At 34.0% G+C, this 14943-nt stretch overlaps 2 protein-coding genes across 2 annotated transcripts; one reads left to right on the plus strand and one right to left on the minus strand.

Moving 5' to 3' along the window:
- Positions 1-622: 622 nt before the first annotated feature.
- LOC106131876 (adult-specific cuticular protein ACP-20-like) lies at positions 623-2171 on the plus strand. The gene is made up of 4 exons (XM_013331128.2): positions 623-634; positions 953-1120; positions 1350-1519; positions 2099-2171. The coding sequence occupies exons 1-4, from the start codon at positions 623-625 to the stop codon at positions 2169-2171; spliced, it is 423 nt and encodes a 140-aa protein (XP_013186582.2).
- Positions 2172-3094: 923 nt separating this feature from the next.
- LOC106131868 (larval cuticle protein A1A-like) lies at positions 3095-7506 on the minus strand. Its single transcript, XM_013331114.2, has 5 exons — positions 7486-7506; positions 4477-4600; positions 4208-4248; positions 3703-3863; positions 3095-3365 (listed from the first exon to the last, which is right to left on the minus strand). Exons 1-5 carry the CDS (start codon positions 7504-7506, stop codon positions 3095-3097), a joined length of 618 nt encoding a protein of 205 aa, XP_013186568.2.
- Positions 7507-14943: the final 7437 nt, after the last annotated feature.

Consider the following 14943-nt stretch of genomic DNA (forward strand, 5'->3'; position numbering starts at 1 on the left):
ATGCCTACTATTTTTTGGATATATGGTTTTTTATATTTCTCATTTTTATAATCCTCCTGGCGGTATTCCCGGTTGCGTCCTTACCTAAACAGAGAGGAACTCAGGGTCCTCCTGTAACCACGGTTCTATGTAAGTCATATTTCACACGACTCCCGTCTGTTCTCCGCAATCTTACAGGGTAACCAAACCCATGTTGGAATGATTTAACAATCAACCACGAGATTATTATACATCTTATCACCTGAATTCTATTTTGTTATGCCAAATACATATATCTTGTTAAATACTCCTTCTACTAAAACTATAGTCCCGCGGGATTTGCGAAAAATCTGTAATCTTTTGTTGGTGGAGCTAAATTCTCGCGGGCGAAGCTTCGGATAAAAATTAGTATCTAATTTTTGAACCACAATTTTTCATCAAGCAGGCACTTTTAGGCAACAATGTTTCGCACTTGCCTATTTCAGCGGCTGCCAATCAACTGCACAATTACTGAATGTCGCTATAATTACTGAGTACTAAGTCATTACCCCGGTCTTCTAGCCAAATATAAGGAGCCTCTTCTTTGATACAAACATCATTTGAGTTCGAACAGAAGTATAACAAAGAGGGATAAACATACAAAATGTGGTTCCAAGTAAGTTAAGAGAAATATGTTTTAACTGATTGTGCTTATTTTAATTTAAAAATACGCAATCTTCGCTACAAAAAACAGGAGGAGAAAGTTACTCTTATCTCTTTCTCTCTTACCATAGCTGTCACAAGTTTTTTAGGGATAATTTACTTGCCCCAAAACTTATATCATTATGGATATCATACAGGGAACGTCTTAGTCGAGATGCCTTCAAAAATCTAAATCGCAACAACACAGAGATACGAATTTGCCCCAAAGTGTATACCTAACACAAAAATTATTTACAAAGGTATGATTAAGGAAGTAATTCAATAATTTCAGATCATAGCCGCCTGCCTTGTCCTGGCCTGCACGGAGGCCAACCCCGTGGCCGTGTCTCACCAGTCCCGCGTGGATCATCATCACCAGATTCACCACGACGCTCACCACATCGGACATCACGGACACCATGACCTAGGTCACCCTGTACACTTGGACCACCACCAACACGTGAGTAAATTAATAAAGGAAATTAATTTTTTGTACTGTTTTCAACTGTGACCCTTAAAATCAAATTTTACCTGTTGTTTCATTTTCAATAAGCCTTAAAATTTCTAGTATATTTTAGTCATCAACAGTTAAGGTAAGCTAGACGTGTTATTAAGTATTCAGGAGAAGCTAACCCTTATATAATTATTTGTTATTTAACTTTTCTATATTTATTTTCTACTACTTCCAGCACCACATACCCTCTTACCAGTTCTCGTACTCGGTGTCGGACCACCACACAGGAGATGAGAAGGCCCAGACGGAATGGCGCCATGGGGACTTGGTGAAGGGCGCTTACTCCCTGGTGGAACCTGATGGCAACCTGCGGTCTGTTCATTACGTTGCTGATGATCACCATGGGTAAGCAGCTTTGTTTATACCTTAGCATTTTTGGACTTCTTCTTTTATCGATTCGCACTTGCTCAAATCAAGTCCGTGCTGCCCTAAAAGTAACCATTGCAATCGCGTTATCGTTTGCCTCCTTATCCTCTTGTAAGCAAGATGTAGAGCAGTTAGGATATGATTGACTATTAACGCAAGATTTAATACAAGAAGCTCTGATCTAGTTGTGAAGAAAAAACATAGTACAACAGTATTTTCTCTTTTCGTGAGTAGCAGGATAACATCGTGTATCACATCGGGTTTTACAGAGACAGACAGGGTAGTGTTAAAGTCACATAAGAAGGCCTTCATACAAAGCAAAACACATGATTTAAAAAAATTAGGTTTTTCTTTTCCCTAAAGAAACGAATCTATCGAAAATCAATTCGTGTAATAAGCTGGCTTACCCACTTTCGAGTCGGAAATATGTATGTGGACTCCGAGGTCTTGACCTTCATACAACCGGAGCAAAGGTCTGGACGATGACAATGTGACACTTCGAGAACTATTATTCGTCATATGTATTGGTTAAAATTAAACTATTTTTATTCTTTACAGTTTCAATGCTGATGTCCATCACAAGACGCATCATCATCATATCCACAATCCTCACCATGGTCACCATCACTAGACCGAACACAATATCTTTCATTTCGACTTCTTCGACGTCTTTCAAGATAGATAAAACTTTCATAAAATTTGTAAATATAAAGCATAAATCGGTAGCGCTAACGAATAAAATTTATAAAAAAAAAAACACAAGATTTTTTTATTAAGTGGTCAATAATATGAATAGTGTAAAAAAACAACACAAACTTACAAACTGTAGTGACCTCACAAAAAAAGTGGGGTAAGATCGAAGACCAATAAGTTTAATTAAGAATCTTTCAAAGTAAATTACTTAGGTCACTGCAAAATTTTAAACTCGTAGTTGACGAATTTATATTAACTATTAAGCTATTAAAACAAAAAATAACCGTAAGACAGTGTTTATTAAACTTAAATAATACCACGTACAGCACGATATAAATTAAAAGGTAACTTATTTACATACTAGAATAGGTAGGTACTAATCCGTTGAGATTCACTTTTTCTCTTGTGTATAAATCCGTCAGCAGAAACCGCATCTGCGCAGTACATGAAATCAAGTAACATGCAAGATGCGTTGTCGTTGCAGTTTTGTTATGTATATAAGACCATATGTCTACCAACAGTTTAACTTGCGTTGATCGCTAACAACAGTATCATTTATTTGTTTAGTATTAATTCTAGTATAAAAGGCAAATCTATACTTATAAACTCAGTTTTCAAATAAAAACGATAAATTTTCTTCAAGGGGAATAGAATGAAAATATTAATAACCCGTCCTTTGCAGTCGGGTAAAATTATTTGATCGGTGATCTCTCTATAAGTACACATGTGGCCTTTTTGTTACACTCTATACAAAGTTCTAAGAGAAACCTTCATGAATTGACCAATCATACAAATAATATGTTACGATCGCCAATTAACCTAAGCATTCGCAAACATACTGATTCTTTTAAAAGGTGTTCTTTAAGCAGCATAACCGTAAGGAGGTGACGGATTTTCCCCGCCCTTTTTCGGATGGTTGACACTGAAGCCAGAGTTGTAAGAGCCACTTGCCGGCGGATACCCTGAGTATTCGTTACCTTGGTTCGGTGCTAAGTAACTCCTATTAGCTGAATTGTCTGTCTGGCCCGTGTTGTAGCCATCTTGGACGTTATTGGTAATAGATTTAAAAGGAGAGTCGACGCGGGAGTGGGCGTGCCTTGTGCGTTCATCTCTTCTTACAACTGCGTTAAATCTGTAAAGACGTATTCACTGGATTTATATCATTATAAATTTATCAGCCCGCACCGCAGGCTTCTCTCCATTGAGATGAGAGGTGACTATGTAAACGTGACTATCGTAACTCCTACCAAAATGTAAAACCCAATAAGGAAAACAGTGTAACATAAATGTGTTTAATAAATTCTTGTAAAATTTATTATTCAAGCAAAATTTGCTGGTGCTCTTAAGCATTTAAAGTAAAGAAAAAATTCAAAATTTCTACATCATAGACCATACATTTCTGGAATGTATGATCGAAGTACATACATCATTCTCTAAGCGTAAAATCACATAATAAGGCTGATTCTCACCCATTGACAGCGTCGGCCGAATATTCGACGGTTCTCAGCGCACCATCGGGCTCGTAGAGAGTGTACACTCCCCTCACCCGGTCCCCTTCCCTGCTCTCCCAGTGGGACTTCCTGTCTCCAGTCTGCAGGTCTGACACTTCATATTTGTATTCGTATTTAGCCTGCAAATCAATGAACACAGGTAAAAACGACCAAAAACGTCTCATAAGAAAATAAATAACTGTATATTTATATGTATGTTAAGACAAAGCACTTGTAAAAAGAACAAAATTATAATAGCTAATAGTTGCTGCATAAATTGTTGAAATGCAAAATCAACTAGGTAATAAGGGGTCACAAGTCGTAGAATAGTGAAAAATAAAAAAAATTAAACAGTGAAGAATTAATAAATTGAAATGTATCAGCAGTTACAATTAAAATTTTGTAGAAACTTGACATGACATTGGTACATGAAAAAATAATTATCACAGCAGTTTTATCAAGTTAAAAATTACAAAATTGTTACCTGACCGCTGTTTGTGCCATATTGATCATTCGAGGATGGACCTGTAACATTAAAAACATTTTTAAACACACAATTTGTATTTATTGAACAGATACTACAATAAATTTATATCTTTTTCTAAGATACCAATAAAATGTTGTAAAAAGTAAATTGATGGCACTCATTGAAACAGCTTTCCTTATGGTACCAAACTGCACGGCACGAAGATAAGTCATTCGCTTTAACCATTAAAAAAAATACAAATTAATTTCTTTTTAAAAAACAATTACCAGCGGCCGCTGGTGCATGCGTGGAAGCAGCTGGATGAAACACGAAACTCTGAGAAGAAGTAGCATGCTGGAGCATCGCCAGGGGAGATCCTTTCACCAGGCAGCCGTTGAAAAGCAATAATATCTGCAATAAAGACATTGAAATAATATAAGGCAATTTCATCCCGATTTCCATGATCTAAGTATATAACCAAAGGCTCGTGATTTTAATATTGCTTTGTTTGAGTCGACAATTGGCTCTTTTATTTATTTTTTTAAAACTTTTTTGCACAAAAAAAAAGTACAAAAGGCGGACTTAATGACGTTTGGCATTCTCTACCAATTAGTCCAAGATCCCAGAGCCGTAAGACACAACTTATTTTCTAAAGAATGGATCTTTCGATTCTCAGTAGTCTTTCATGTACATTTAATACCTGCATGTTTGTGAGACTTGCCCGGTGACACCTGCGCAGGTACCAGGCGAGAAAGGTAACTAAAAATCACAGTTACTTAACTTAAATTTTTATGACTGATTTTTATATATATTTTATAGAATATTACTCTGAAGTCATATCAGAGAAGTCAGACGCTTTCCATGCGCCAGAACTTTTGTCAGACGCTTTAAAGCTCTATCAAAAAAAAATTAACTTAATTTATTTTTAAATGTCTGACTTTTATATATGTTATTCAGATAACTATTACAAAGTTGTATTAAATCAGTCAGACAGTTTGTAATGACCAAACACCCCTTAAACACAAGAATTACTCAGCCTCGAGTATGAGCGCGATAGCACAATGCGCATGCGCGTCAGAGTAAAATATCTAATATTTGAAAAGTACTTACTGTTTTCAATTTCATATTTTTGCAAATCTATTATTATATTTGTCATTTTATTTTTTAATTGTTTATGATTTTATTTTTACAGAAAATGCTGCCAGCAACGACAATCTAACTGATGATGAGGACGATGACTTGAATGGACAGTATAGAGATTTAATAAATGATGAAATTTCAAATGATTATTTTGATGAAATAGGCTCAAAAACTACTGGACCGATTTTAAAAATTCTTTCACCATTCGAAAGCTACATTATCCACGAGTAACATAGACTATATTTTATTTTGGAAAAAAATAGGGTTCCGTAATATATTTGGATTTTTCGGACACAAACTGAAAAAAATCAACCAAAAAGTTACTTATTTTGCGTACGCTGCCTAAACTACAAAAGATAGAACCATAAAATGTTTTAATTAATTGTAGATCTTATAAATATCTACAAAAAAGTCCGCGACACACTATACCTATCTATGTCGAGTGAGGCACAACAACCACATTTTTATTTAAAAATCTTGAATTTTTTTTGGTCTACATTTAAACGCGTTTTTTTTACTCATGATATTAATCCTTATCAAAATAAATAATTTCATCAATAAGTACAGTTTATGTAGATAATATTTGGTCTTGAATGATTAAAATTGGACGTTTGGTTTTGAAGTTGTGGTGAAATTAAAATATTACGATTTCTGCTGCACGGTCCGTTGCGAAGTGCTCCGGCTACTCCCTACGCAGCGGTCGTGCACGAAGTCTAATAATTTTCATGAGATTATTTTTAGCTTTTGTTCTTAAAACTACACCTACGCAAAAGTTCTTCTTAGATCTAAACAATATCCTAAAACAACAGGTTGCGCTGCGGGACTGCAGGCAGAAGTGACACTTTTGCCGGGAGCAAGACTTAGCCGCTTTGGGCGGTCCTTTAGTTAGTTCTAATAGAGATACATATATTTAGTATCGGCTGTGCATCCGTGCGAAGCCGGGGCGGATCGCTAGTTTAAAATAAAATAAAATTTTCATTCTTTTTGAAAGGCTATTGCTACAAAAAAATTCATTTTCCCCTATTTATATGCAATATATTATATTATTTTAAAAATGATCAATTATTATTTTAATTATAAATTTCATCGTATTTGAATAGATATGCAAAAATATGAAATTGAAAACAGTAAGTACTTTTCAAATATTAGATATTTTACTCTGACGCGCATGCGCATTGTGCTATCGCGCTCATACTCGAGGCTGAGTAATTCTTGTGTTTAAGGGGTGTTTGGTCATTACAAACTGTCTGACTGATTTAATACAACTTTGTAATAGTTATCTGAATAACATATATAAAAGTCAGACATTTAAAAATAAATTAAGTTAATTTTTTTTTGATAGAGCTTTAAAGCGTCTGACAAAAGTTCTGGCGCATGGAAAGCGTCTGACTTCTCTGATATGACTTCAGAGTAATATTCTATAAAATATATATAAAAATCAGTCATAAAAATTTAAGTTAAGTAACTGTGATTTTTAGTTACCTTTCTCGCCTGGTACCTGCGCAGGTGTCACCGGGCAAGTCTCACAAACATGCAGGTATTAAATGTACATGAAAGACTACTGAGAATCGAAAGATCCATTCTTTAGAAAATAAGTTGTGTCTTACGGCCCTGGGATCTTGCTCTAAATCAACCAGCTGACCAAACAGAAAACTTTAAGTTGGTGTTGCGATAAAGTGCACATGCATACTCTATATATATGGCTTAGGAAAAATTCATACAGATCACCTATATGTTTTGTTGGACTTAGAAATTCAAGCAATAGGTAAGATAGACTTTATATCGACAAATAATAATAGGTCCCTTAATTTTCTAAAATTTAAAAACTTGAAAACCAACAGAAATTCCAGAAAATCGGAAATTTGATTGCAAAGCTAATAAAATACTTATACAAATTACTCCCGTCGCTGTACTCAAGATCCGACCCTTAAACGACACGGACATGCTCACAATGTGTTTGTGCCTTATTTTAGACAATCTCTTGAGCTCTTTCAGGACGGTAATTATAATACAAGAAAAACTATCTCATAAATGTAACATCCGCATTTCTATTTTCTATGTCCACACTTTCTTTTACCAAACTAATCACTTCAAAAATCATTAAAAAATATAGTTCACCCGGAAATGTATTGATCATTTTTCAAACCTAAACTTGCCTTGAAATAAGTAAAATCCATATTCGTAACTGAATCACGTTGCGGTAGTATTGAAGGGCCATATCAGTATAGCCCTCTTTTTATAGGATCGGGTAATCTGATAAGTGAAACAATGTGGTCGGCAGCGGATGTATTTGCATCGACAAAGGTCCTGTTGTCAATTAAAATTGCTGATGCTACTGTATGCAAACCTTTGGTAAATGAGGCAAGTACTGAAAATCCTTGTAATGTCAGTTCATTGTATCCATCAGTCATGCCGTCTCAACACTTGAGATTGTAAGGCGATATTGTCAGAATTGGAGTACCAACTTTGTATGTCAAGAGTAGTGTATAGAAAGTTCAGTATCAATATTCGTCCAATTTTAATGCTCTATCTAGGTACAGCTTATCTACAATGTATCAATATTAGGTACATCTAGTGGACGTCTGCGAAACAATGTCGTTATAAAGTTAATAAACGTGTGCGTTTTGTAGAAATAACTAAGTAACAACTAGCAAGCAACGCTTAATGGTTACTTATTTATATTATACTTTTACTTTCAAATCTTAAGCAAAGTTGTAGTCGTTTATGCGTCGAATCTCTAGATGGCGCCAGAGTACAAATATTTTAGGGATGGATTATTGAATGAAAAATGAACATTTCTAAATAGACACTCCGTTAAGTCAAATATTAAATCTTTAATTATTTATAATTAAGTCGATACTCTAAGATCTATACAAAATTTTGTTAAAGATATAAGCACATAAATGCAATGTTTAGTTAAGATTTCCAACCCAAAAGAAAAGATGAAAGTGCAAATGTCATAGACATTATCTTAACTTAATCAATTAAAAAAAATCATACATTTGCAAATTATTGCAATTAAAACCCAAGCACTAGATACTGTAGTATCTGTGTACACAATTACCAATGTATTATGAAATTACATATATCTAACTATACGAAATTTCTAGATAAGAATAATTTTTTATATTAGCCCTGATCTCACTGTTGAGTAAGCTTAAAGCTCATCTAGCATCATGAAAGACTTTTTCTTATCACAATACATTGCATCAATGACACAACAAAAATATATCCAACCGAGTGCAGCAAATTGCCAAATGGTATCATATTGCGACATGTCACTTTAAAAATGCGCAATGACGAATTGGCGAGACCAAGATCTCTTCACTCCAGTTTTAATTGATACTGTTAGGCAACGTCAGTGATATTAAACTTGAAGAATTCGACCAATAGTAATTAATTACTTAGACATGACTGCGAAATAAACCAACATACCTATCTGCAAATATTGCTTTATTTTGCATATTGGTCCTATTATACTCTGCCGATAATAACAAGCCATTCCTACATGGCTTGTTATTCTTGCATCGTCCTGCTCATAAAGGTGACTAGTAGACTTAGACTAGACACTAGTAGACATTTGTATGAGCTTTTAGTTTTACCTTAGCACAAAACACCCGAAGCCACAGACAATAAAAACCAAACTTAGTTTCTATCTACTATCGTGCAAGACCCGGGGCATTATTAAATTAACGTCTTAATAAGTAATTACGACAATTTTTGAATTTTTGCCCATGACTTCTTTTGCGTGGCTAAATGGTTTTAGTTCTTTCTATATTTCCTAAAGTTTAGCTGGACTAACTCTCCTCAATGGTTTTAGTCTAGCAATCAGAACTAGATCTATATCATTATATACATTAGAATGTAATATTTCAACAATTTTTAAACCAGTTACCAATAACATTTATTGATCAAGGATAGAAACTTGTTGTTTTTGTTATTGTTAAAAATAAATAATGAGCCAATGTTCACTAATCAATTTGAATTGCTCAGTGTTTCGAACAAATTCTGACGACTGTTTTTTCAAGTATTTAAAATTAGTTTAGTAGTATTTAAAAGTATCTCTTCTAACGCAGTGATAAATAGGTAGAGTAGAGATCTGCCCTTTACTTTCTGCTTGTTGTCCTATCTATCCTAGGCTCTATCCATGAAGTAGCGACCAGAAAAATGTTGATAATGATATAAAATTTAGTGAAGTTATTTGTTTCATCAGTTTGGGATACTTTCAGAATAGGAGCATTTATTTTTACTATTATGAAGATTAAATTTGGAAAACATTCAAAATCAGGAAATTTTGATAACCAAACACAGGATGATGCCCTGTAAAGAGGCCAGTAGACATAAACATATAGTTTAATCCAGCACTAACTTATTTGTAAGTATTTGCGCTTGCAAATGTTTTCAAATAAATATTATTACATTTACTAACAAATGTTAACATTTGTTACAATTTGGAACTCTTATACACAATGCTTCCACACTACACGAAAATGTTAACATACATTTTAGAACTAACATTGATTTGCAGTTTGGTCTTTAGATATGAAGTAACTTCCCAAAATTTAAGGTTTTCTTAAAGGAAAAGCTTTCTGTATTAACAGGTTTTAAAAAAAACTCTTACTGGATGAGCCAAATGCTAAATACCAGAGAACCAGAGAGAATAATTCCTCCGCTGTCACCAGTACTAACTGTTTACAAACATAAGTTTTTTCATTTTACAATTAGTTTACTTACAATTTTGTTTGCTAACAAAACGTTAGTAAACATTTTCCAACAGTAGTGTGGGAGCACCATGAACGTCAGATTTGGTAACCATCAACGTACTAATTCACTCACCATCGAGCCAATCCCACAGAATATGTTAATAGAGAGGTGTTAACATCGACAACAATGGTACAAAGACATCGATAAGTATCTGCAATCAGGTAATATTCAGTCGAATGTCTTCGCTATGCAAGCCGTAAGTCGTAAATATCAGCTTTACTGAATAATGTTTATTATCAACCTCATTACAGGTTAAGCAACCAGAATTTCCAAAAGGAATGTGTTAACCTTGTCTACTATATTTAGATGTTGATGAAAATTCTACTTGAACTAATTTTCCGTCACCAAAACAGAATTGGACTTTGTACTTTAGCCATTAGTATTTTAAACTTCTGTTTAAAATGAATACATTATATCTCGCCCTTTTCCCTGTGATGTTGGCAGAGACTGCATCTTTCCACTTGACACTTCACATTTTCTTTGATTTATTCATATTCATAACCCTTTTTATGCATACCTAGTGTTTTTAGCAAAGAACAATATGACCAGTACTTTCTTTAGATGTCGCAGGAAGGGAGAAAAAGACAAACAGAACATCTAATTCACCAAGTAATCTCAAGATAGATCGTGAGCAGACCGCCGACCAATAATTAAATAAAAAGAATATGCAACGTAAAAAACAAGAATTAAGTACTAAGCAAGCATTTTTTATTGAAATACAGAAGAATTTGTTTGCTAACTAAACGGATATCAGACGGTGGCAAATTGCAAATTTACTTCAATGAGATCATTACCTGTAAAATAACTAGTTAAACAGTTTCGAAATGTTCACCGGTGGTATTTGTTACATTTAACATGTACACACCTAGAAAAGGAGTAAAGTTCACAGATCAGCGCCATCAGTAGCCAAGCAGCCCACATCGTGATCGAGATTATCGATCAGAACCGAGCCCCGTGACCTTTGCACAATGCGTATGCGTTCATCTTGATACCATTCTTTAACAATACACCACGTATATTCAATTTATCACTTACAAGCTTTTGCTTGCAACTCTATCCGAGAGTGCCACGGTTAAATGGATCAAAAAGTAACCTTTAGAGTTTACTATTATACTGTGTTAAATTCAATTAGATAAGGTATGAGAAGCGCCCAAGCAATAAATCCTTAATACTTATAAAAAAGGATAATCACTAACTGTTTGACGGACATATCAACGCACAGCCCAAACCGATTTGATAAATTTGGGTACACCACATGTCCGATTTCAAATCTATATATATATAAAGATCTGGGGATCAAGAATATATATTAAAACGAAAAACAGAAACGGAATTAACCAGAATTTTAGTTTTACGCGAAGCAATTACAATGACCTATTTCTTATGTGAGATCAAATCATTATAAATGGCTTAACAAACGACCTAGCTCTTAATCTACTAAAAGCTTAATATCATCGATCCTTGCGCCGCTATTACTTATCTTCGAACTAGTTCTATTCTAAACATTACATAAACGCTTTTAATTTTACCCTTTCGGCTAATCGATCAATGTTAAGACTATCTGCTAATATATATAACGCTTATGATTTAACAAGGATGTATGGATGTTGTGCAATTGTGATCAAATTAATTTTAATGGCGTGGTCAGTGTCTTACACCCAACCAACATTATGGTTTACGTGTTCGTGATCATATAACTTAATGTTCGATGTTTGCATATTAGTATATTTACATTAGTAACAGCATAAGTTTTATGTAGGTGTCTAATGTTCAACCTATTTATTGGTAGTACTACACACATGTCATCGAATCTCAATCTGTTATAATTTATATTTGTTTATATTCTTTATCGAACAATACTATCGACAAATAACATACACCGAAGTTCATTAATCTTAAAAGTCTTCAAGGTAGGTAACAGTAAAAACTAACGCAGAATCATTTTCCGTTCCACATTCGTTGTATGAAGTGACCTTGGGGGCGACAATAATTTATACTCGATCAATTTGTGAGCCTCGAACCATTTGACGGTTACGTAAAGGATTTTAGTGCAATGATTACTGTATTAAACAAGTCAATAAAACAGATTAACAATCAAGTTAGCTACTGGCTGAGTGTTAGCGGTTCAGTGTTACAAGATATCGCGGATAAGGAGATATGTGCGGCTCTTATTTTTTGCAATACTCTCACGAGTCGTTTGTCTGTTTTATCATAATCGCATACCATATATACACATACATACATATGATCACGTCTATATCCCTTGCGGGGTAGACAGAGCCAACAGTCTTGAAAAGACTGAATGGCCACGTTCAGCTATTTGGCTTAATGATAGAACCGAGATTCAAATAGTGACAGGTTGCTAGCCCATCGCCTAAAAGAGGAATCCTAAGTTTATAAGCCTATCCCTTAGTCGCCTTTTACGACATCCATGGGAAAGAGATGGAGTGGTCCTATTCTTTTTTGTAATAGTGCCGGGAACCACACGGCAAATTACCATATATACTATCGCATTAAATTTAAAAAGAGAGAAAATTTATACTTCATAATTTTTGTTTGGAACGAAGAATGTCAAAACCAATCCAACCACAACAACAACCTCAGCATTTTTGATTAAATTAGACACAAAGATAAAATATTCCTTCAGGAGTAGCACAAGTTGCTGCAGGCGCGAAGCATAGATAAAAAGTCAAGTTTTATTAAATTGATCTAAGTAGGTATTTCAATTCTGCTGATATAAAACTAACGTATTTAGAAATCCGTGCAATTTGTTACCATTAGTTCAGTAAGTTTGCACTATTACCATATATGCAATTAACAGGAGCCAGTTTACTATTAATATCGCAAATCACTAAATGTTTCAAATCCTGCATGTCATTTCGCAATTTGCATGTGGAGCTTAGGGGCTTGTTGCCTTATGCAAGCCCACCTGTGCCCGATCGCAACCTTTTTGGTGAGGCAAATTGCTAACTGGGACATGAGTGAGGAAATGACAGCAGGAAAGTTGAAAGTTTCAGGACAAGCTATGATTTAGACGCTCTGTGACGGCTGCATGGCATATAAGGAGCTTTAGATAGGTGTGGCACACGCTTGGTTTGAAGATTAGGTTGCACATGATATTTAGATAACCCCAAACTATATATAATTTATTTTACATAATACCCAAACAAATTGATCTTTTTATACCTTATAACCTTATTTATTATAGGTACAATAAGTAGTAACGTCATTTCTATATTCTTAAATAAATATGTAGAAGTTATATAATTACATGTAAAATCTGAGTTGAGGTATACCAATAATTAATTTGCAATTATCAACTTTCTTAAAAAATATCGACCGTCGCTGATATGTAGTATGCACGTGATTAAAAAACTTAGATTAAAAAACGAAAATTAACATTCATAAATACATTACATTATATTTATTACAGTGTTTTGTAAGAAAAGATATCATATGTTTATTGCTTTTTGACAGTCAGTATCCACTTTTGGATAGTTTTAAATTACATCCGGTTTTAATCAGAAATTTTATAGAGCTAGTTTATGGTTTAATTACAAAACATATGTATAAAAATCAAAACTATAACGTATTACCTTCTGTCGAACCTTGGAACTATGGATATACACAATTTGTCAAGAAGGGCTTTATCATTTCACAATTTTCCTCATTAACGTGAGAAATAAAGAGATTAGCTTCATTATATTGTGGTGTAATTTTTGTTTTTCGAATGCTATTTATTTGGCTCAAAGGTTTAACTGATTAACACAAATCGTGCCCTTACATCTAAGCGATCATTGTTTTGTTTGTTACGTCTTTAATTTTCTCACTAAACTGTAGAACTGTGCAACATAATTGTGTTATTTATTGAAGTTATTATTCTAAAGCTGCAATTATTCAGTCATTTAAAACAGGAATTCCGTATCGATCGGCTTTGCGTAGATTTCTATGAATTTAAACAGACTTATAATTCTAAACACTATATTTACTGAATATAAATCTGTCTTGCCAACACAAAATTTTCATACATCAAAACGTGAGAGCATTTACGAACAAGCCCGTGCCGTAGATACAAAAGATCAAAGTGTCAATTCATGAATTTATTTGAACTCAGTATTTAAGGTAGTAAGTATTTACTGCATTAAAATTTTTTTGGACTATGATATAAACAAATTTTAAAAAAATAGGAAAATCTTGTATTTGTGTATTATTTGTTTTTTTTTTTACTAATTTATGTACACAGAAAACATCGAGACTGATGAAGAAACAAAATAACAAAGGTTATGCTTATTTCAAAAGAAATTATTTATGAAATATTTTTTTTTTCTATCGACTGGACACCCTACATCAGAATAGTATTTATGATTTCAATCAAAAAATGCATCGCGTTCTATAAGTAGGTCACATTACCGCATGCGATCGCGTTTTACTATTGTATAACATTATTATACTAATGGTCCTTCCCATGATCCTTCCTTATCATTATTACCTTTTGTTTTACAATGAACTACTTAATCTCTTGTCAGCCCATCGTCACGGTGCCAAGCAACAAGGTTGGCGCGTCTGTCATTCGAAATAACCGTTATACTTTTAGCACATCAACCTACACAATTTTTTTATCCATACAATAGATTTAAAAGGTATTGAAATAAAAACATGATCACAAAAAAATAGTCTCTTTTAACGTTTGGGGTAGGTAAACGATGTGAAAATAAGTTAAGAAAACAAAATAATATCTTCCAGTCCATGAAGGACTCGACACTGCATTGACTTCTTCCCGGCGTAAATCCCAGTGACATACTCACTGCTCTGGAGCACGGTCGTCAAAAGGCACACGCCTTTTGACCACT

The sequence above is a fragment of the Amyelois transitella genome, chromosome 7, assembly GCF_032362555.1.
Source record: "Amyelois transitella isolate CPQ chromosome 7, ilAmyTran1.1, whole genome shotgun sequence".
Taxonomy (NCBI): domain Eukaryota; kingdom Metazoa; phylum Arthropoda; class Insecta; order Lepidoptera; family Pyralidae; genus Amyelois; species Amyelois transitella.

What these genes read in the sequence shown, in the direction of transcription:
- LOC106131876 (XM_013331128.2), top strand. An exon ending in ACTTGGACCACCACCAACAC is followed by an intron (nt 1,121 to 1,349) that starts GTGAGTAAATTA and finishes TACTACTTCCAG; the next exon opens with CACCACATACCCTCTTACCA. An exon ending in GTTGCTGATGATCACCATGG is followed by an intron (nt 1,520 to 2,098) that starts GTAAGCAGCTTT and finishes TATTCTTTACAG; the next exon opens with TTTCAATGCTGATGTCCATC.
- LOC106131868 (XM_013331114.2), bottom strand. Translation starts at nt 7,506, where the DNA reads ATGGATTTTACTTATTTCAAG. An exon ending in TGGATTTTACTTATTTCAAG is followed by an intron (nt 4,601 to 7,485) that starts GCAAGTTTAGGT and finishes TCTTTATTGCAG; the next exon opens with ATATTATTGCTTTTCAACGG. An exon ending in ATGGCACAAACAGCGGTCAG is followed by an intron (nt 3,864 to 4,207) that starts GTAACAATTTTG and finishes ATTGATTTGCAG; the next exon opens with GCTAAATACGAATACAAATA.